At 43.8% G+C, this 23,847-nt stretch overlaps 1 protein-coding gene across 1 annotated transcript in view; it reads left to right on the top strand.

Moving 5' to 3' along the window:
* Window positions 1-22,132, top strand: part of LOC308467753 (four and a half LIM domains protein 1-like) — a 34,258-nt gene extending 12,126 nt beyond the window's left edge. Inside the window, exons 3-6 of the mRNA XM_080989463.1 lie at window positions 10,737-10,911; window positions 13,879-14,048; window positions 21,075-21,261; window positions 21,758-22,132. Coding sequence (XP_080845589.1) covers window positions 10,737-10,911; window positions 13,879-14,048; window positions 21,075-21,261; window positions 21,758-21,912 — 687 coding nt within the window. The 3' untranslated portion in view covers window positions 21,913-22,132. The remainder of the gene's footprint in view (window positions 1-10,736; window positions 10,912-13,878; window positions 14,049-21,074; window positions 21,262-21,757) is intronic.
* Window positions 22,133-23,847: the final 1,715 nt, after the last annotated feature.

The raw sequence follows: 23,847 nt of genomic DNA, 5'->3' as shown, positions 1-23,847 counted from the left end.
TCTTACCCCTAAGTGCCTTAAAACTTAAATCTTAAATTTCAAATATTCATAACTCCTAATATCATTTCTGCTAGAGTCGTATAGTTTCATTCCCACATTTTCCCTAATTTTCATTAGCTGATTCTAAAATAAAAAAGTTTCCATTATAAATTCTCTTCCAATCATCATCCAGCGTCTCTTCTTCCTGGTCTCGGGTCATGTCAGTCCTTATTGTCCTTATTGTCCATTCCGTCTAGTCCATCAACCTGGAAGCCTTATGTCCGAGGCCCTTAAGTCTCTTTCATGTCCCTTTTGCAATTCTTCTTCATCTTGTTTATGCTTGCCCTTTTCCTTGTCTCTTGTTCTCTGTCTTAATTTCTTTCCTTTCTCGTTGAGGAGTAGGTCTCTGGGGGATGCCACCCGAAAATTGTCTCCATCACCCTTCATCCAGCTCACCCATTCCCCACAGTCCCACTCCCCACAGTCCTCGATGTAATCCAAAATGAATTTAAAATCAAATTTCCGAATCTCTCCAAAGCTAGAAGTCTCCTCATCTCCAAACTCCCCTTGGCCCACTCCAGCTTCAATCTTCAATAACAGTGGCTTATGCTCCTGTGGGACCTCGGGTCTCTCCATTTGTACTATTTGAGGTGCAGCCGCATCCTCCTCCATTGTCAACTGCACTTGCCCAGTCGGTACAGATTGATAGGTTGGTTCTTGGATGATTTCTGTATCAATGTTATTAACCACAACAGTCAAATCCAATTTCTCATTCATCAAATCCATCTTTTCATGCATCTGTTCCAGCAGAGCGTTTGTCTTGCATAGAGCAAGCAGCCAGTCTTTCTCCCAGCTCATCTTTGTTCAAGGTCGAAAAAGTCTGTTCCCATTGAAAAAGGGACACGACAAGGTTGCCCAATTTCCCCTCTTCTTTTTATTTCGGTCCTGGAGGTTTTGCTGAATATGATTAGAAGGGACCAGTTGGTTAAAGGTATACAGGTCGGAATTAAACAGTACAAATTGAGAGCATTTGCAGATGACTTAGTATTGACGTTACAGGAGCCAGAATCTAGTACTAAAAGGGTTTTAGAACTGATTCAAGAATTTGGTCAAGTGGCAGGATTTAAATTGAATAAGTCAAAAACCAAGGTTTTAGAGAAAAATTTAACACCGATTGAAAGAGAGAGGTTTCAGAATGAGACAGGTTTAACAGTGGTTAAGAAAGTTAAATATTTGGGGATTAACATGACAGCAAAAAATGGGAACTTATTTAAAGATAACTATGAAAAATGCTGGTCTGAAGTGAAAAAAGATCTAGAAATTTGGTCAAATTTGAAGCTTTCACTGCTGGGCCGTATTGCTGCGATAAAAATGAATGTATTGCCTAGAATGTTGTTTTTGTTCCAAACTTTGCAGATTGTGGACAAAATGGATTGTTTCAAGAGGTGGCAGAAAGATATTTCTAAATTTGTCTGGCAGGGCAAGAAGCCCAGAATAAAATTTAAAATACTAACAGATGCAAAGGAAAGAGGTGGATTTGCCCTGCCAGACCTTAAACTTTATTATGAATCAGCAGCTTTTTGCTGGTTGAAAGAATGGCTACTCCTTGAAAACACTGACATTTTGGACTTGGAAGGTTTTAATAATGTATTTGGATGGCATGCATATCTATGGTATGATAAGGTCAAAGCACATAAAGCATTTAGAAACCACATTGTCAGGAAAGCGCTATTTAATGTTTGGTTAAGATATAAGGATTTGTTAGAAAACAAAACCCCAAGGTGGCTGTCACCAATGGAAGCGAAAGCCTTGAAAAAGGTCAATATGGAGGTCAAATGGCCGAAATATTGGGAAATTTTGGAACAAGACGGAGATAGATTGAAATTGCAGAGTTTTGAAAAACTAAAAAACAAAGTGCGAGACTGGCTTCATTATTATCAGATAATGGAGGTATTTAAATTGGACAGGAAAATTGGCTTCCAGGTGGAAAGATCCAAATTAGAAACAGAATTGTTAGAACCCAAGACTAAGAACTTGTCAAGAATGTATAACTTGCTGCTGAAATGGAATACTCAGGATGAAACGGTAAAATCGGCTATGATTAAATGGGCACAGGACATTGGACATAACATTATGTTTGCTGACTGGGAACAGTTATGGACCACAGGTATGAAATTTACGGCATGTAATGCCTTAAGAGAGAATATTATGAAAATGATATACAGGTGGTACATAACCCCAGTCAAGCTTGCGAAAATCTATCACTTGCCCGATAACAAATGTTGGAAATGTAAAGAAACTGAAGGTACATTCTTTCACCTTTGGTGGACGTGCCCAAAGATTAAGGCTTTCTGGGAAATGATATATAATGAATTAAAAAAGGTATTTAAGTATACCTTCCCTAAGAAACCAGAGGCCTTTCTCCTGGGCATAGTCGGCCAAATGGTGTTAAAAAAGGATAGAACTTTCTTTATGTATGCAACAACAGCAGCAAGAATACTCATCACAAAGTATTGGAAAACACAAGAACTTCCCACGCTGGAGGAATGGCAGATGAAACTTATGGACTATATGGAATTGGCGGAAATGACTGGTAGAATCCGTGACCAGGGAGAAGAGTTGAGGGAGGAAAATTGGAAGAAATTCAAAGACTATCTTCAGAAACACTGCAAAATTAAGGAATGTTAGAGTGATGTTGGACTGAAAACAAGAGGTTTCCAGCTGTACAGGTTAAAGTTAATGATAGACTAAGATTAAAGATTAAGATTAAAGATGTTTAAAGAAACGGAAATTTCATATTAAGAGGGAAAATTTTAATGGTATATGATATTAAGACCAAGGATTAGGTTTAAAGAAGTTGAAGTTATATATTTTAATATCTTATCAAATTAAAGATTGGGATTAAAAAAGTGGAAAAGAAACTGCTGGACAAATAATTTGGATTGGAATACAAAAGAGGGAGGTATGAGGAAGTCCAGAAAATAAGCAACTAAAAAACGGAAATGAAACAGAGATATTGTTTTTAATTGCTATGTTTCTTGTATTTTTATTGTTGAATCTTGCTTTTGTTTTTTTTTGTTTTTTGTGTTTTTGTTATATGTATTGTGTATGTTTTTCTTTTATTTCTTTGTTGTTTAAAACTTTAATAAAAATTACTTAAAAAAAAAAAAAAAGTCTGTTCCCACAGTCTTAATCTCACAGATGTTGGGTCTCAAATATGCTGCAACAACAATTTAGCAAGCTCCCTCTAGAGGAGACAATCTACTTGTAGCCATTTTTTTTTTAATAAGACAAAGGAAAGTTACTTTCACTTTTCAAATATTTCAGACGTTTTTCAGATATTTTGTTTCTTTAAGATACAAAAGGCAACATTAGAATCAACTTGTTTCTCTTCATTGGCTATCTGTCAAAATGTTACGTTCACCGTCAATGAACCTCAGCAACAGTTTCTGTCTCTGACACCCCGTTCCCAGGTTAGAGATGATGGAAACTTATCCTTCTTCACTCCCTCTCCTGCTAGAGTTAAACAGTTCAGTGGTTCTAAATGAAGGAAATTTAGTCCTTTTTTGACAGCTTCCCGGCTTTAGCTTGCAAAATTTTTGCTTTAGTCTATATACAAAGAAACGGAAGGCGGACTTCCTGTTTACACCTTCCCGCTTCATTACCAAATTAAAACAATTTCTTGATCCAATTTTCCATTTCTACTCACGGGTACTTGTTTTAAATCCAATTGTCCACAGGAAAAAGTCAGCGCTCTCTGGCAATGGCTGTGCGGCTTCACTCCGTGAAAGTAGCAGTCAGTTCATAGCACCGCGCTTCTCACCCCACTTTGCTCCGGAGCCCCCAGATGGGATTCCCCATGAGTAGGGGGGTGCTTCTGGTGCCCTGCCGAACCCCACGTTCCCAGGCTTCCTCCACCTGGGATTTCTAGCGGGTCCCCACCTTCGCCGCGGCGGGAAGACCCAGTTTTCACGGAGCCCGTTCCTCCGGTCGGAGGAGCTCCGCCATTCACCAATGGCGCTAACCCGGAAGTCCAATAAATAAATACATTTTCTGGACACTACTATAAAAAGACAGGATGGGCACAGAAACACATTTTTTATATATATTTCTTCCTAACTTGCGCTAGCAAGTCCCTTTGCTGAGCAGAGTGCATTCCCCTTTTGAATGCACAGCGGCTGGCTTGAGGCAAGCTTCTCACACAGGAAGGGATGATCTACCGGTAGATCTGTGGCCGATCCTGGTAGATCGCCAAATCCTTATTGTGTACAAAAAGTTACTGGGGTAGGGGAGAGCTACAAAAAACTCTGTGCAATCCTCCCCACAACACAATCTTGCCTTTAAATGGGAAACAGTGAAAATCATTGGGTGAGGACTTCCGGGGTGGCGCCTTCGGTAATGGCGGATTCCCTCTGATTTGGAGGGAACCGGCTCTACGGAAATCGGGTCTGTACCGCTATGGCGCAGCGGGGACCCTTCAAAAATCACAGGCGGGTGAAGCCTGTGACCGTGGGACTCGGCGGGCACCGTTTGCGCCCCCCCAATTGGCAAAGGATCCTGGCAACGGGCTCTGGAGCGGAGCGGGGAAGTGGTGCGGTGCTGTGAGTCGTCTGCTTCTTCCATGGAGCGAAGCCACGCAGCTGTTGCCGGAGAGCGCTGCCTTTTTCCTGGGACAATTTGGCTGTAAAACAATGATCCATGAGTAGGCTAACTTCGGAATTAAGGGAACTTTACAAATTCTATGAATAATTTGGCACCAAAGCGGAGAGGCATAAACAGGAAGTCTGCCTTCCGTTCTTGTAAATAGAGTAAAGCAATGAACTTGAAAGCGGAAGCTTTAAAAGACGCTGGTAAAGGATTATAATTCGAGCATCAAAACAGTGATTTCCCCCCCTTGATTGCAGGGGAGGAGGGGGGAGAAGATTTGAACGTTATTTCCCTGCAAAAAAGAGAGAAAGAGGAGCTAAAATCCACTGCTTAAAACCCTGGGAACGGGCTGTCAAGGGACATTGATACTGCCGTATTGGGAAACGCGCTGTCAAAAGACAATGTAACTTTCTGACAGCTAGCTCTGCAAGAGGGATACTTTGACTTTGAAAAGTCCCACTGGATTTGAAACTGTTGCCATTTGTGGCTAAGGGGGGATCTTTGAAAGTTGGATAGTTATTTTATTGTTACAATTTGGAACTGCTACTGTGTCCCCCTAGAGGAACTTTGAAATTGCTACAACTGGCCAGGGAATTTTCCACTTTGAATTGGCTAGACTAAAGGGGAATTTTCCACCACAAACAAGCAAGTGTGGGACTGACCTTGACTCTTAGATAAAGTGTTATGGCAGACTCGATTCAGGAAAAAACAACAAGATCTGGCAAAATTAGACAGCAGCAGCGTAGACCATCTGTACCCAGCCTTCCAGCCCCACCAGGGGAAGATTTAGCCCAGGTGGCCTCCAAAGGAATGGCAGCTGAAGGGGGTTTATCTTCGGCCTTAGATAAAATTTTTGAATCTTTGGAAAAGTTGAGTAAACAAGTGGCTGAAGCGACAACTAAAATTGATCAAAATACAACAAGCATTAATAACTTGGGGCAGAAGGTGAATTCAAATACAGAATCAATTGAGAAACTGCTGCAGGAATCTACTTTGAATCGAAAAACAGCTGAAGAGGCCAAGCAAAAAGCATTGGCTGTAGAGGAAAAGATAGAGGAAAAGATTCCACCGATATGCAAGCAGCTGGAGGACCATAAGTCATTGCTGTCTATGATCGAATTGAAAGAAAAACAGACAAATCTAAGGGTCAGGGCTGTACCTGAACTTGAGAAAGATAACCTGAGTGACTTTCTTACGCAGGAATTTACTGATTTTTGGGATCTAGAACCAGACAAGCCAGATTTCAAGATACTAAGTGCCTTCAGACTTGGAAGAGGGGGGAGAAAGGACAGGGTGAGAGACTGTCTGATTACCCTCCGATCAAGAGAGGAGAGAGACAGAATATTGAGTTTGCACTTCCAGAAGACCTTGGAAATAAAGGGATCAAAAGTGGAGATATTTAAGGACATCCCTAAACATCTCTTGGATCTCAGGTCTAACTACGGAGACTTGGTGGCCCTGCTAAGAGCAAATAGAATCATCTTTAGGTGGGAATTCCCTCAAGGCCTATCCTTCACCTTTAAAGGGAAAAAGTTCAAAATAAGATCAGTGGGACAAAAAGAAACATTTCTGAAAGATCACGAAGAAGACTTACAAAAAGAAACTGGAAAAGAGCCCAGAGCTTTAAAACCAGGAATACAGGACATAGTATCACTACCTTCGGGATTGGACAAGCTAGAGAAGGTGATACCACCAACAGAACAAGAGCAACTACTTGGTGCAGTCGGAGGAAAAGCAAAATAAATACATCATGTCTCTGCAACTCTTAAGTTGGAATATCCATGGATTTAATTCCCCAGAGAAAAGGAAAAAAGTCTTTCATCTATTGAAAAAGGAACAATTGGACTTGATTTGTTTGCAGGAAACCCATGTGATAAGGCTCCACAGGAAAGTACTGATTAATAAAAGATTGGGCCAGGAGTTTATTTCATCGGATAATGTAAAAAAGAGAGGAGTTGTAATTTATGCGAAAGAGAGCCTATCGCCTAAATTTATTTTTAAAGATGATCAAGGAAGATATGTGGCAATCGAAATTCAAACACAAGGAGAAAGATTTCTGATAGTAGGAGTATATGCTCCAAATGAGGGGAAATCTGAATTTTACAAGAAGTTGCATGTGACATTGATGGACTATATGGATTACAACATTATAATGATGGGAGACATGAACGGAGTGGTATCTACAAATATGGACAAGTCTCAGAGACGGGTAGTTACCAAAGATGGCAGACTACCAAAAACCTTTTTCGAGATGACTGACAATATGGACTTGATTGACATTTGGAGAATAAAGAACCCCCTGGCTAGGGAGGGAATTCTTCTCTGAAGCCAAAATGACATGGACAAGAATTGACCAAATTTGGATTACTAGAGGACTGGCACCTAAGACTCGAAAAGTGGAAATTTGCCCTAAAACTTGCTCCGACCATAATGCCGTGAAAATGGAGATGAAATTAACACCTACCGGCTCCTTCAGATGGAGGATGAATGACACCTTGTTTAGAGATCAAGAAATTACCAAGAAGGCCCAAAAAACCTTGAGAGACTACTTTGAGATAAATATGAACACCACCATTGAAAAAAGAGTAATCTGGGAAGCAAGCAAAGCAGTTATGAGAGGGTTTCTAATTCAACAGAATGCAATAAAGAAGAGAACTCAAAATGAGAAAAAAGATAAAATCTTGGAAAAAATAAAAGAGGGGGAGAAGAAACTGAGAGCGAAACCCAAATCACAAGAGATTCTGTGAGAAATAAAGTTATACCAAGTTCAATATATGAAGATGATGAATCAGGAAATAGAATGGAAAATTAAACAGATGAAACAAAGGACATTTGAATCGGCTAATAAATGTGGAAAACTGTTAGCATGGCAAATGAAAAAAAGACAAAAACTTAACACCATTACCAACTTGGAAGTGGAAGGAAAGAACATCCAGAATCCAGTGGAAATTAGAAAATGCTTCCAGAGGTACTTTAAACAACTATACACACAAGGGCCACAGAAAGAGTGCGACTTAGACAAATTTTTAAAAACAAATGGGCTTCAAAAAATCTCTCAAGAAAATAAGCTAATGTTGAACTATAAAATAACAGAACAGGAGGTGGAAGGTGCCATCCAGAACATGCAGCTGGGCAAATCTCCAGGGCCAGATGGTTTAACCTCCAAATACTATAGATCTTTGAAGGACTGGATAATTCAACCATTAAAGGAGGTTTGTAACGAAATCTTAGAGGGGAAAAAAGCGCCAGAGTCATGGAAAGAAGCTTATATTACACTAATACCGAAAAATGAGACTGAAAAGACGCAACTTAAGAACTACCATCCCATATCCCTGCTCAATGTGGATTACAAAATTTTTGCAGATATTTTGGCTAAAAGGTTAAAAAAGGTATTAGTAGAAGAGATCCATAAAGACCAAGCTGGCTTTCTCCCAGGCAGACACTTGTCAGACAACACGAGGAATATAATTGACATTTTGGAGATGCTGCAAGTAAATATTAACACTAAAGCAGTTTTAATTTTTGTTGATGCGGAGAAAGCCTTTGATAATATTTCTTGGAGCTTCATGAAGAAAAATCTTCAGGGGATGGGAGTGGGTCAAGGGTTTGAAAATGGTATAAGTGCAATATACTCAGAACAAAAAGCTAAGTTAATAGTTAATAATGTGGTAACAGAGGAATTTAAGATAGAGAAAGGGACACGACAAGGCTGCCCAATTTCCCCATTGCTTTTTATTTCGGTCCTGGAGGTTTTGCTAAATATGATTAGAAGGGACCGTCTGATTAAAGGTATACAGGTCGGAGCTAAACAGTACAAATTGAAAGCTTTTGCAGATGATTTGGTATTGACGTTACAGGAGCCAGAATCTAGTACTAAAAGAGTATTAGAATTGATTCAGGAATTTGGTCATGTGGCAGGATTTAAGTTGAACAAGTTAAAAACTAAGGTGCTTGAGAAAAATCTAACACCGATCGAGAAAGAGAGGTTTCAGAAGGAGACAGGTTTAACATTGGTTAAGAAAGTTAAATACTTGGGGGTTAATATGACTGCTAAGAATTTAAACCTATTTAAAGACAATTATGAGAAATGTTGGTTAGAAGTGAAAAAGGATTTAGAGATATGGTCAAACTTGAAGCTTTCCTTGTTAGGCCGAATTGCTGTTATAAAGATGAATGTATTGCCAAGAATGTTATTTCTCTTTCAATCATTGCAAATTGTGGACAAAATGGACTGTTTCAAGAAGTGGCAGAGAGATATTTCAAAATTTGTCTGGCAGGGCAAAAAGCCTAGAATAAAATTCAAAATACTAACTGACGCAAAGGATAGAGGTGGATTTGCCCTGCCAGACCTCAGACTCTATTATGAATCAGCAGCATTCTGCTGGTTGAAAGAATGGCTGCTTCTTGAAAACACAGACATTTTGGATTTAGAAGGTTTCAACAATGTTTTTGGGTGGCATGCATATTTGTGGTATGACAAGGTTAAAGCACATAAAGCATTTAAAAACCATATTGTCAGAAAAGCATTGTTAAATGTCTGGATAAGATACAAGGACTTATTGGAAAACAAAACCCCTAGGTGGTTGTCACCGATGGAAGCAAAGGCTCAGAAAAGGCTCAATATGGAGGCCAAATGGCCGAAATATTGGGAAATCTTGGAACAAGATGGAGATAGATTGAAACTGCAGAGTTTTGAAAAACTAAAAAACAAAGTGCGAGACTGGCTTCATTATTATCAGATAATGGAGGCATACAATTTGGACAAGAAAATTGGCTTCCAGGTGGAAAAATCAAAACTAGAAACAGAACTGTTAGAACCCAAAACTAAGAATTTGTCAAGAATGTATAACTTGCTGTTGAAATGGAATACTCAGGATGAAACGGTGAAATCTGCTATGATTAAATGGGCACAAGATGTTGGACATAATATTATGTTTGCTGACTGGGAACAGTTATGGACCACAGGTATGAAGTTTACGACATGTAATGCCCTAAGAGAGAATATTATGAAAATGATATACAGGTGGTACATGACCCCAGTCAAGCTTGCAAAAATCTACCATTTGCCCGATAATAAATGTTGGAAATGTAAAGAAACTGAAGGTACATTCTTTCACCTTTGGTGGACGTGCCCAAGGATTAAGGCTTTCTGGGAGATGATATATAATGAACTGAAAAAGGTATTTAAATATACCTTCTTGAAGAAACCAGAGGCCTTTCTCCTGGGCATAGTCGGTCAATTGGTGCCAAAGAAGGACAGAACGTTTTTTATGTATGCCACAACAGCAGCAAGAATACTTATCGCAAAGTATTGGAAGACACAAGATTTACCCACTCTGGAAGAATGGCAGATGAAAATGATGGACTACATGGAATTGGCGGAAATGACTGGCAGAATCCGAGACCAGGGAGAAGAGTCGGTGGAAGAAGATTGGAAGAAATTTAAAGACTATTTACAGAAATATTGTAAAATTAATGAATGTTAGAATGATGTTGGATTGAAGTTAAGTGGTTTCTAGCTGTAATGGTATAAAAGAATATGGAAAAATTGGATTTTCAATACGTAAAAATTTAATGCCATAATATATTAAGATTAAAGATCAGGATAAAATAAGGAGGGAAAGGAATTGCTGAACTAATAAATTGAACTGGAATACAAAAAAGGGAGGCATGTGGAGGTCCGGGAAACAAGTAAATGAAAGATATGTGATGAAAAGATGGAACTGTTTTTAATTGTGTGGGGTTTTTTTGTATTTTGGATTTTTCTTTTCTTTATTTTTTTTTGTTCTTATCTATGTACTATTTTTTTGAAACCTCAATAAATATCTTTAAAAAATAATAAATCATCGGGTGGAGGGGAAATGTGTAGAGAAATTGGAACGGAAGCTGAATAAGCTAAGGCTGTCAGATAGATAGATAGAGAGAGAGAGAGAGAGAGAGAGAGAGAGAGAGAGAGATGATGATAGATAGATAGATAGATAGATAGATAGATAGATAGATAGATACATCAGGACCAGGGAGTCCCCCCCACCTGCCCCCCCACAACCAGACTTCTGTCTTGTCAGGATTCAACCTCAGTTCTGCTGCCTTCTCCTCCTCCCTCCTTCCAGGAACTGCATTTCAAGAACCGCTACTGGCACGAGAACTGCTTCCACTGCTTTAAGTGCTCTGTGTCTCTGGTCAATGAGCCCTTCATGCTGAAGGAGCACAACAAAGTGTGGTGCAACAAGTGCACTATGGATCAGGCCCCCCACTGCAAGGGCTGCCAGAAGCCCATCGTGGCAGGTAGGACTCCTCTCGGCTGCCTTGCAACCCTTTGCTTCTTGCGCCCCTCGATCATGGAGCATTGCCCTGGGACGGCCAGCAGGCTTACGGAACATTTCTCTTACCAAGATACTTACATAACATGAATTCATTTTTAACTTTGCGCACAAAACCAGGGCTGTCTTGAGTATGAGCACTGCTGGGATGCAAAGACCCACCCAGCGACCCCATAATAATAATAATAATAATAATAATAATAATAATAATAATTTATTATTTCTACCCCGCCCATCTGGCTGATTTCCCCCAGCCACCCTGGGTGGCTCCCAATCAAGTGTAAAAAAACAATACAGCATTAACAGGGCTGCCTTCAGATGTCTTTTAAAAATAGGATAGCTGCTACTTTCCTTGACATCTGATGGGAGGGTGTTCCACAGGGTGGGCGCCAATACCGAGAAGCCCTCTGCCTGGTTCCCTGTAACCTCACTTCTCGCAATGAGGGAACCACCAGAAGTCCTTCATGGTGGAGACACTCCTTTGGGTATACAGGACTGAGGCCGTTTAGGGCTTTAAAGGTCAGCTCCAACACTTTGATTTGTGCTCAGAAACGTCCTGGGAGCCAATGCAGATCTCTCAGGACCGGTGTTATGTGGTCCTGGCAGCCTCTCCCAGTCCCCAGTGTAGATGCCGCATTGTGGATTAGTTGTAGTTTCCGGGTCACCTTCAAAGGTAGCCCCACGTAGAGTGCATTGCAGTAGTCCAAGCGGGAGATAACCAGAGCATGCACCACTCTGGCGAGACAGTCTGTGGGCAGGTAGGGTCTCAGCCTGCGTACCAGATGGAGCTGGTAGACAGCTGCCCCAGACACAGAATTGACCTGCGCCTCCATGGACAGCTGCGAGTCCAAAATGACTCCCAGGCTGCGCACCTGGTCCTTCAGGGGCACAGTTACCCCATTCAGGACCAGGGAGTCCTCCACACCAGCCCACCCCCTGTCCCCCAACAACAGTACTCCTGTCTTGTCAGGATTCAACCTCAATCCATTAGCCGCCTTCCATCCTCCAACTGCCTCCAGGCACTCACACAGGACCTTCACTGCTTTCACTGGTTCCAATTTAAAAGAGAGGTAGAGCTGGGTATCATCCGCATATTGATGGACACCCAGTCCCAGCCCCCTGATGATCTCTCCCAGCGGCTGCATGTAGATGTTAAAAAGCAGAGGACAGAACCCTGAGGCACCCCACAAATGAGGGCCCTGGGGTCTGAACACTCATCCCCCATCAGAACTTTCTGGACAAAAGTTAGTTTAGCCCTTCGCACATGCACCACTGGGGTGCAAAAACCCGCCCAGCGCCCCCAAAATTTAGTTAATTTTGCACGCACGGCACCACGGAGAATGACAAGTGCCACCGTAGAGTCGGACAAGCGCCACCATTGTGAATGACAAGCACCACAGCTTTGGTAAATGAGCACACAAAATCGAAAGTCCTCGAGTGAAACAGTAGATCTACATTTTGGGAATACCTAGGTATAGATGTCTTTTGTTTTTCTAGCTCTGGCATAGGCAAGCTCGGCTCTCCAGATGTTTGGGGACTACAACTCCCATCATCCCTGTCCACTGGTCCTGTTAGCTAGGGATGATGGGAGTTGTAGTCCCCAAACAGCTGGAGGACCGAGTTTGCCAACACCTGTTCTAGCTTTATTAAAAATTATCGTATTTCCCCGTTTATAGGACTAGGTTCCCCCCCTAAAAAATAATGTCAAAAATGAGACGGCATCTTATACACGGATCCATCTCACCCCCCTCGTTTTCTTCAATCTGAGTCCCCCCAAATAGAGGGCATCTTATGCATGGGGCCGTCTTATAGACGGGGAAATACAGTATTTATTATTTCATAACAGGTAGATAGTTAAGAGCTGAGGCAGCTCTTAACAAAGCCAGATGGCAAGAACCATATAATCAAAACCAGAAATCAGGTAGCTATTGTGGAAATAGGTATTCTTCATTGTCTGTTGGAATAGAGTTTTCGGTGGGTATTTAAAAGTGGAAACAGAGGGTTCCCACTGAATCTCTGGTAGCAGAATATTCTGCAATAATGGTTTGTTTCCTTTTCATTGTCAAATGAACATTCAGGCATCATTGCTTGCAGAAAGCAGAGTTGTGAACTGTTGCTCGGCTTTCTGATTCACATGGGATTTATGACCTGGAGGAGCACACAAGCATTTTTCCAACCCCACCCCACAATATTCAGTGTAATATAGTCCAAGAGATTTATTATTATTATTATTATTAATTTTCATCATTATTTCATTTCATTCTTATGCAGAATCTGCAGTGTCAGTTATGACATTGATAAAATCCCCATTTCCTCTTTCATTCTGTTTCTGTGACTTTCCTCCGCCACAACACGAGAGTCTTTCATATATTTTGAACTTGTCATTGTATGTGTGTGTGTCAAGCTTTTTTGAGGGAGGAGGAAAGCCCCATTAAAAGGGGGCGGTTTAAAGTCACTCAGAAAAAGATCGCTATGGATCAAAACAGCAGCACAGAGAAAACTCCGTCTTCCCTTCCAGAGATCGTACAACAACGGAGGGCGGGGTGAGGTGGCATGGCAGGAGTCAGTTTCAGCAATGAGCCAGACATCAACCGCTATCTACCAAAACCTCATGGGGATCTACCAGTAGATCACAATCGACCTGTTGGACATCCCTGCCCTATCCCTATCTCCTATCCCTAACCCCTATTCCTATCTGTAACTCCTATCTATAACCCCTATCCCTATCCCCTAGTGTTTTGTGTTTTTAATATTCAATTGGGAGCTGCCCAGAGTGACTGGGGAAACCCAGCCAGATGGGCGGGGTATAAGTAATAAATTATTATTATTATTATTATTATTATTATTATTGCTGTCAGCTTGCCTTTCTCAGCGCTATGAATTGCATCAATCTGGCAGCGAGCACCACCTCCTTCCCTCCCTCTCTTTGCAGGCGACCAGAATGTGGAATACAAGAAGACTGCCTGGCACAAGGAGTGCTTCACCTGCAGCCAGTGCAGGCAGGTGATTGGCACCGCCAGCTTCTTCCCCAAGGATGATGAGATTTATTGCACCTCCTGCCATGAGCAGAAATTCGCCAAGACATGCATAAAGTGTAAGCAGGTAAGTTGGGCCGACCCCCCCCCTCGCTTACCTGGATCCCCTTCAGATCCTGGCTTTCCTCCAAAGGGCTTAGAGCTGTGTTCATTATCAGAGTTTCCTCTGCTGGTTCAGAAGGAGGAAGATGTGCCCACTCTCCTTTCAGCGCGGCCTATCTTGGTGCAGTTCTTGAACGGAGGACATATGGTGGAGATAAGGTCAGGGTCAAGGGACCCTGGATGGTTCAGTCCAGTCCAAGGCGGTGATGGGGTTGTGGCGCTCATGGGGTTAGGGATGTTGGGATACTGCCAGGGAGACAAAGGCCATCATGCCTCCACTTCGTCTCAGGACGATCCATCAATCTCCCGTAGATACAGTATCAGTTCTTGAGATTACACCGGACAAGAGTGTACACAGAGACTGAACATGGAGCCTGGCACACTTCCGTTGCGAAACTCTGCAAGCTATCCGTGCCTCCTGCAAAAGTCCTCCTCAGGCCTCTTTCTCTTGCCGGTAGCAGAGCGAAACACAGCGGTGAGAAGCAAAGTGCAGCACGTGTGGAATAAATCAGAGCAGACACAAGGCAGTCCTTATCTACTCTTGTCTTTAATCATGTAGAATAACATCATAAATTCAGACCTGGCGAGAACTGACACATTCTCCCTTTCGCATGGCGTCCGAGAGTCAGACTGAAACACTCAGAGTCAAACCCCTCCCTTAAGTGTTTCTAACCACGCCTCAGGAAAGAGACGTCACCAGAACTCTTTAACTCTGTGAGTTCTGAAACCATTAACACCCCCTCTCGTCACGAATCCTGAGGGAAACTGTGAACCCCTATTTACAGACCTCTTTGAGTTCAACTCACCTCCCATTGCCTTTTGCCTCCCACTGGCATCTATCCCAGGCAATTGTTGAATCCCTTCCACACTCCCAGAATCACACTGTGCGAAACCAACCCACGCACTGGTGACCTGAAACCTCTCCGGTGGAATCCCCTTTGTGGTCCGAGTTGACCGCCGGAGCACAACCTCGGGCGCTCCTCCTGACCCACTGGGGTCAGCAAGTGTGTCTCCAGCAAGCTCAGAAGACTCCCCCTCTGACTTGCTGCGTCTTCGGGCCTCTTGCACTTGGCTAACAGGAGATGAAGGCTCACTCTTGGGTTCCCTCTTAACCTGTGGAGAAACCCACCCCTGTGCTTGACCATCATCGGCAACCTGGTCTTCAGCAACAGGCTCCGCCTCTGCCTCTCCTTCCTCCCTTTCTTCCTCCCTTTCCTCCCCCTCAGAATCGGACAGACATTCTGAGAGAAAATCAGGACCATACCTAGGTTGTGACCAACCACCCTGCTCAAAGAACTCAGCATGCTTGCTGACCAGCAGCGTGGTCTGATCACCCTCTGGGTATGCAAACTTCCACCCATTTGTTGCAGGATCATACCCACAGAAGATCATGTCCTGGTACCTAGGACCACCCTCCTTCCGTTGCGCTGTTGGTATTGGCACTGAAGCCTTGGAACCAAACGAACGGAAGAAATGCACCTGTGGCTTCCTCTTGTGCAACAGAAAATACGGTGTGTCACCTACATCGTGATTGTAGGACCTGTTAAAAACAAAGCTGGCAAACTTCCCAGCCTCACTCCAAAAGCTCTGAGGCAGCCCAGAGTCACACAGTAAAACCCTGACAACTTCAGCCAGTGCTTCACTCCTGTGCTCTGCCACACCTCTCTCTTGAGGAGACTTTGCACCCGTCACCTGGTGACGAATTCCCTTTTCCTTGAAGAACTCCTTCAGAGCAGACCCAGTGAACTGTGACTCACGGTCGCTCCTGAACTCTTGCACCTTGGTGGAGAACCTTAGTTCTACCTCCGCAACCCAATCCTGGATGAGTTGCGCCGCCTCTCTCTGCGACCTGAGAGAAAAAGACCATGAATCATGGCTGGGAACACTAGCACACTGCGCCTGTGCTTTCCCTGCATTCCCACCACCCTCCAGAGGTGTTTCCAGAACAAAGAGATTGTCCTTGCTCTCCACGTTGACAAGTTGCCTCCCCCCTCTGAAAATGGAACAGGTATTATTTTCAAAACAAATTTTGTATCCCTGCTTCGCCAGAGCAGAAATCGATAACAGGCAACACTTCATCCCTGGTACAATGAAGCACTCCAGCTCCGCCTGCAAAACAGAAACATAGACATTTGCTGCTTTAGATACATTTCGTTTTGTCCCGTCAGCTAATTTACAAGTCATCCCAGTCAAAACAGCTCTGCAATTCCGCAGCTCCCCAGCAGATGGCGTTATCAGGTGATGACTCGCTCCTGAGTCCAACACCCACTTCACAGTTGTGTCCCTGCTGGCATTGCTCTGTAGCGTTGCCATGCCAACAAACGTCTGGCTGCACCTGTCCTTGACAGCGTCCGTAACCGCAACTTCCTGCGTTGCTCTGAAGACTGGACTTATCTCAGAGTTCCCAGACAGCTCTGCAGCCGTTATCTCCCTCTGCAGCAGATGGCTGGCCTTGAAGCCTTCAGCACTCTTCTGTTTCCCAGGCTTCGACTCACGACGCAAACAACTCTTGGCAGCCTTTGGAAAAAGAGGCTTCTCTGAGCTTTTACTGCTCACCGCCCCCCCACTGCTCACAGGGCTCCCAGGACGCTTTCCTGCACCCCCAGTGATGGGTAAAGGGCCCCCAGCAGCTTGCCTCTCTCCAAGCTCCTCACGCAGACATGTTGCATCACCCACGCAGCTTTTAGACTCTGCTAAACCAGCAGCAGCAGCAGCAGTGGCAATAGTCCCTTCGCCCCCCTCAGGGGTCCCACAGCCTTTGCCAGCTGTGCACCGGCTTCCCGTGCTTTCTTGCCTTTTTTGCCCTGATGCAGCCATCTCCCGGCCCTTGCCTCTGCCCCCAGCTTTACACGCTTCCTGGAGAGCTACCCAAGCGACCTCAGGCTTCCTTGCATCCAGAACAATAGGCCTCAAATCAGCACTCACGTTATCAGCCAGAAAAGTAAGCACACGCTCCTCAGCTTCACGTTGGCTTTCAACTGCCCCAGCTGACGTAGACATCGGCGTGACTGTTTCCCAGAGCTTGGCTCCAACTAGGGACAACTCTGCTAAATAACTCCACTCTAGCCACGAGTTAAGAGTTAGTTTCGCACACGGCAGCTTAAGCTCAAAGCCGTGTTCCTGGGACTGAGCCATCTCCTCCTCCCCGGGGGCTGAGCAGCCAGGTGCAGCCAGACGTTTGTTGGCATGGCAACGCTACAGAGCAATGCCAGCAGGGACACAACTGTGAAGTGGGTGTTGGACTCAGGAGCGAGACGTCACCAGAACTCTTTAACTCTGTGAGTTCTGAAACCATTAACATCAGTCAATTAGCGACACGAGCCTCGGAAATAGCTGTCCACATCTCAGGACTCATGCACGCCCTTTTTGCAGAGTTCGCACAACGAAAGATGCACTCAGGAGAGCAGCATATTTACAGCTTTATTCATCGGTGGTCAGAACAAAGGAAAAAACATGACTGCCTGCCTGCTTGTCGAGGCACAGAGAGAGAACAAAAGCTATATACAAAACAGAGACTTCCTGTGAGCAGGAAATACGCAGGCTGTGACTCACAACAGCCTGTCCCTTTTTTAAGGTGGAACGGAAATATCCTAACAAGGGATAGGGCAGGCATGTCCAACAGGTAGATCGTGATCACTGCCAGTTTTTAACTCTGTGAGTAGATCGCAGTCTCTTGGGAGCTGGCCACCCCTGGGATAGGGGATGGGAATAGGGGTGATAGATAGGGATAGGGATAGGAATGAATAGGTGATAGGGATAGGGATAGGGATAGGGGTTAGGGGTTAGGAATAGGAATAGGGGCTAGAGATAGGAGTTAGGGATAGGGATAGGGATAGGGATAGGGATAGGGATAGGGATAGGGATAGGGGATAGGGATACGGCAGGGGTCAGCAAACATTTTCAGCAGGGGACTGGTCCACTGTCCCTCAGACCTTGTGGGGGGCCGGACTAGATTTTGAGAGGGGGGAAATCAATGAATTCCTATGCCCCACAAATAACCCAGAGATGCGTTTTAAATAAAAGCACACATTCTACTCATGTCAAAACACGCTGATTCCTGGACCGTCCGCCAGCCGGATTTAGAAGGCAATGGGGCCTTAGTTTGCTTACCCATAGGATAGGGGAAAGGGATAGGGCAGGCATGTCCAAAATTCCGTTTTGGGGGCCTAATCTGACCAGCCGGTCAATTTAATCTGGCCCGCATGGCAGTATATGTCCTGGGGTAAAATCCTAAAAAAAACTCAGCAACTTCAATCCTAAAAAAAAATCGTGATTTAAATCATGACTGACTAGTAATTTAAATCACTAGTCAGTCAGACTTTATTTAAATCCTTTTTTTACATAAAGGTTTGACCTTGCTGGCATCCTCTTAATATTTACAAGCGAAGGAAAGTTTCCTTTTTGGAATAATAAATTTTCAGCGTAGTTTTGACAGTTAAATAAAAAATGACTGATGGGGGGGCTGCTAGGGGCGCCTTGGAAGATGGCCGACAATACCATCTCTCCAGCTCACACGGGGTAATTTAGGGGCTGATTATGGGAGTACATCAGCCTCCCGATTTCTTCCCAGGGGATGGGAAGATGCAGCCTCGTCCGCGGCTGCCCGTAAATCACCCCCGAGTTCGAAAGAAGGAGGGGGTGGGGCACTGGACGGAAAGCCCTCGAGTGAGCTCCGGATCTCCCTGACGCTACTTCTGAGAGAGACACTAGTTGCATTACTTAAGATTAACGATTGGATATAAAAAGTAAATGCACATGTTTCGAGCGAAGGAAAGGATATTTTAACTGCTAATTAAGCTAGCCACTGAGAAGTTAAAAGCGACGGAAATGAACTGAACAGAAGATTACCTCTAAGAATTACAGCTATGTCGGTATGTGGAAACGGAACGGAAAGGAGGGGGAAGCTTCTTCTTTTATTTACGATACTGCCTAACAACCCCTCCCCTAGAAGAACCGTCACATGACTGATAGCAAGTGAGATTGGAAAACAACTGTGTGGAATAGACTGTGTGGAAACAAAAATATTAACTAAAGGCTTTGCTTTTTAGAAGATATGGAAAGAAAATGAAAGGCTCTCTGATGACACACTTAATCGGGATCCACAATTATGAGACCGACTAAGTTGCGAGATTGATAGTCAGAGGGGGAGGTGAGCCATTGCTTTGTTATCATGTTTGGATTGTGTCTTTGAGTCGACAAACCCTCCCCTGGAAAGACTGATTTATGGTGCAACTGGTCTGGGAAAATTAATGAGCAGACACTTAAGACTTTATTACATCGGAACAGACTAAAATGGCGCCTGCCACTCGAACAGGACTGTTGGATCAGCGTGTGGTGATTTAAGGAGAGCCTTACAAAGTTCACACAGAAATATAACAATGTTTGGTTTAACTCGCCTGCGAAAACAACTCAGAGGCTATTAAGAAGAAAAATGATAACAACAAGAAGACTGGAAGATGGGATTTGTGAATATCAAAAGCAGCAGAAATATGAGATGATTGGATCCTTACTGAGCTCGAAACATGGGAACCCCCAACAAAAAATTTAAAATTTGGCAAAATATTCGGATTATGTAATATGTATTGGTATAATGTGGAATAATTAATGTGATATGATTGGATTGTTAAATGGAAAACTTAATAAAATTATTATTTAAAAAATGACTGATTTGGTTCTACTATTAGAAATACATTGACAGATAATGATGAAATGATGATGAGTTAACTGTTTCTATTTGGACAATTTTTCTGCTGTACTTGATTGGAAGGAGAAAAAGAATCATTTCCTTCATAACAATGTAAACAATTTATTTCACTAAAACAATAACATGATAGTATATGGATCCACGTTTATTAACTGATGCGGTTAAACGATTTAAACAACAACAACAAACCTTAGACTGAGTTTTAGCACTTAAAAACAAATCCTGATGTATAGCTTTTGGACTATAATGTAACTTAAACAGAAAAGTATATTTAGAAAGATTTTTCCTCCCAAAAATTTTATTTTTAAAATCCCAATTTGAATTAAAAAAATAAATAAATCCCATTTAAATCAAAATAAAGACTTGGTGGGGTTTTTAAAGTCATAATTTGAAAAAATTGTAATAATAATTCATAAAGGAAACAGTTTATAAGAAGGAAATAAGGAGGCCATGCACAGCATAAAGGAAGTCTTTTATTTTGTCGTTTCTTTTATGTTATGTTCATGTCTAATGGTGGTGGATTTGTTGATTTGAGTTGTGGTGGATTTATGTTGTAAATCATGGGTAGGCAAACTAAGGACTGGGACCCAGATCCGGCCCCATTACCTTCTAAATCTGGCCCGTGGGCGGTCTGGGAATCAGTGTGTTTTTACATGAGTAGAATGTGTGCTTTGATTTGAAATGCATCTCTGGGTTATTTGTGGGGAATAGGAATTCGTTCATTTCCCCCCAAAAAATATAGTCTGGCCCCCCACAAGGTCTGAGGGACAGTGGACCGGCCCACTGCCAAAAAAGTTTTTCGACCCCTGTTGTACAGTGGTACCTTGGTTTACAACCATAATCCATTCCGGAGGTCCATTCGTAAACCAAAACAGGCTGTCACCCAAGGCGCCCTTTCGTCAATGGGGCCTCCCAAAAAATTTTGTTCGTAATCCAAAAAAGGGGTTGTCATCCAAAAAAGGTTGTGAACCGGGACACGCCCTTCCGGGTTGGACGTGTTTGTAATCCAAAACATATGCAAACCAAGACGTATGCAAACCACTGTAAATAAAATTTAAATTGAATGAAAATTTTAAATACAAATGGTTGTCAAATAAATTCAAATTTATATCCCCCCCCCAAAAATAATCTGATTTATTTATTTATTTTTAAATCATTGATTTTTATACACCCTGCTTTAAACAGAAGAGAGAAAGCTTCCACAGGTGACACAGGGTTTCGGGGCAGCTGGGACGAATGGTTCCCCAGCAGTCCAAGCAGCGCTTGACCTCTGACTTCCTTCCCCAGGCCATCACCTGCGGAGGGGTCGCCTACCAGGAGCAGCCATACCACTCTGAGTGCTTTGTGTGCGCCACCTGCTCCAAGAAACTGGGAGGGCAACGCTTCACAGCTGTGGAGGATCAATTCTACTGCGTCGATTGCTACAAGTCCTTTGTGGCCAAGAAATGCAGTGGTTGCAAGAACTCAATCACAGGTGGGTTAGTGATGGGTCGGGGGTGAGTGCCTGGAGGCGGTTGAAGGACGGGTGGCGGTTAACAGGTTGAGGTCGGATCCTGGCAAGGCAGAAGTCTGGTTGTGGGTGGGCCCCCTGGCCATGAACGGGGCAACTGTTCCTCTGAAGGACCAGCTCCTCAGCCTATTTTGGACTCATGGGGGTGCAGGTCCGTTCTGTGTCCAGGGCAGCTCCATCTGGGATGCAGGATGAGACCCCACCTGCCCAGAGTGGCACCTGCTCTGGTGATCTCCTGCTTGGACTACTGCAGTGGCGGTCCAACTCGGCCCTCCAGCTGTTTTGGGACCACAACGCCCACCACCCCTGACCACTGGTCCTGTTAGCTAGGGGTGATGGGAGTTGTAGTCCCAAAACAGCTGGGGGGCCAAGTTTGCCTATTCCTGAATGAAGTGACCTGTGTGCTTCCTTCTCCTTCCTTTTTAACCCTTCCCTCCCTGCTCCTCCTCTGAACCGGCAGGTTTCGGGAAAGGCACCAACGTGGTCAGCCATGAAGGCCACTCCTGGCACGACTACTGTTTCAACTGCAAGAAGTGCTCCATCCCGCTGGCCAACAAGCCCTTCGTCTTCCACAGTGAGCAAGTCTACTGCCCCACCTGCGCCAAGAAGCTGTAAGGGAAGGAGCCAGGGGCAAAGGGGGGCGTGGCCTCACCTCTTCCACAGAGGGGTTCGATCTGTGTGCTTGGAGACAACCTGCCCACTCGCCTGCCCGCATTTTAAGCTTCCCCATCCCCATCCTTAAGAGGTGCCTGGCATCTCCGCCCTCCCCATCCGATACGTGATGTTCAATAAAAGCTCTGCCTTAGCATCCTACCTGCTGCTAACCTTGCTTAAAATCACTTTTTTATTTACGGAAAAGTTCAACCTCACTGGCATCCTCTTGCTTTCTCGCCATGCTCTGTGGATGCCAGCCAAAGTTTACGCTCAACCTTCGCACATCCAAATGTACTTACTGACAACCCGGGTGGATTTGATTTCAATCACGATTCAGGAAGACTGGATTTCAATCACTAGTCAGGAAGACTTGATTTAAATCATTTTTTTTAACAGAAAGATTCAACCTCGCTGGCATCCTCTTGCTTTTTTGCCATGCTTCCCGGATGTCAGCTGACATTTAGGCTGAAGCTTTGCACATCCAAATAGACCACACTTCCCTTCCCCTATTATGGGGGGACTAAAAATTCTGTTGTTGAGCTTTTTTTAGGGGGCATTGCCGTAAATCGCCCACCAGCCGTGGTCACCGAGGGGTCTCTGAAGCCTTGAGTCTTATATAAAACCTCATCTTCTACATGGAAAAGTACAGTACTTGCTGATAACTGAGCACATACAGCTAATTACAGGCTTTTTCCGTGTATAACATGTCCCCATGTGTAAGACACCCCTATTTTGGACTGGACTTAACTGTCGGGGTCCTTTACCTTTATCTTGGGGGACTCAAAATTAAGAAAATGGGGGGGAGATTGCCCCCGGGTATAAAACTACCCCCCCCTTTTAACATTATTTTTTAGTAAAAAAAACAATGCTAGTCTTATACATGGAAAAGTACAGTAGGTTACTAACTTCTGAGTGAGCGGTAAGATGTAGGCTGAAATCACATGGCTGCTTTTGAAAGGGAAAATTTTTGCTCTTCTTTCTTGGGGAGCAAAAGATCGGGAAAGAGTTTGGGGCCGTTTTAAAGGATCGTTGACCAGGAACACCCGCATTTAAAAGCCTAAACAGGGCTGTCTTCAGATGTCTTTTAAAAGCAGGATAGTTGCTGATTTCCTTGACATCTGATGGGAGAGGGAGCCACCACCGAGAAGGCCCTCTGCCTGTATAACGCTGAATCTTGGCGTGGGGTGGGGCAAAATGCTTGTGTCAAAAATCCCACAAAAGCCAGGAAACAGCCGGCCTGAGCCCTTTGCAACGTTGCTTTCCACAAGCAATGATACCTTCATATTTGTTTGACAATCAAAAGCAGGGGTCGCCAAACTTTTTCAGCAGGGGGCTGGTCTACTGTCCCTCGGACCTTGTGGGGTGCCGGACTATATTTTGGGGAAAAAATAATAATGAATGAATTCCTATGCCCCACAAATAACCCAGAGATGCATTTTAAATCAAAGGGCGTATTGTACACGCTGATTCCCGGACCGTCCGGGGGCTGGATTAAGAAGGTGATTGGGCCGGATCTGGCCCCCGGGCCTTAGTTTGCCTACCCATGCCCTAGGTCAGGCACATTCGACAGGTATATTGCGATCTACTGGTAGATATTGGGGTGTTCCTGGTAGATCGCTGGCCCCTCAGTGATCTATTTCCCCCCCAAAAAGCTCATTAGCTTTGGCTTCCCCCCAAAAGCCCAAAAGCGTTGGCTTCCTAAAAAAGCTCTAGAACTTTGGCTTTCCAAAGAAAAGCTCAACAACTTTGGTTTCCTAAAGAAAGCTGAACAACTTTGCCTCTCCCAAAAAAAGCTCAGCCACTTTTGCTTCCTAGCCAAAAAGTGGGCCAACAGATTAAGTTCTGTTATTGGACTGGGGATTCAGGACCTTCCACTGTGTTTTATATAATCAACTT

Source organism: Podarcis pityusensis (genome assembly GCF_964106645.2).
Source record: "Podarcis pityusensis genome assembly, chromosome: W".
NCBI classification, from domain to species: domain Eukaryota; kingdom Metazoa; phylum Chordata; class Lepidosauria; order Squamata; family Lacertidae; genus Podarcis; species Podarcis pityusensis.
This window is presented reverse-complemented; position numbering and strand designations above follow the sequence as displayed.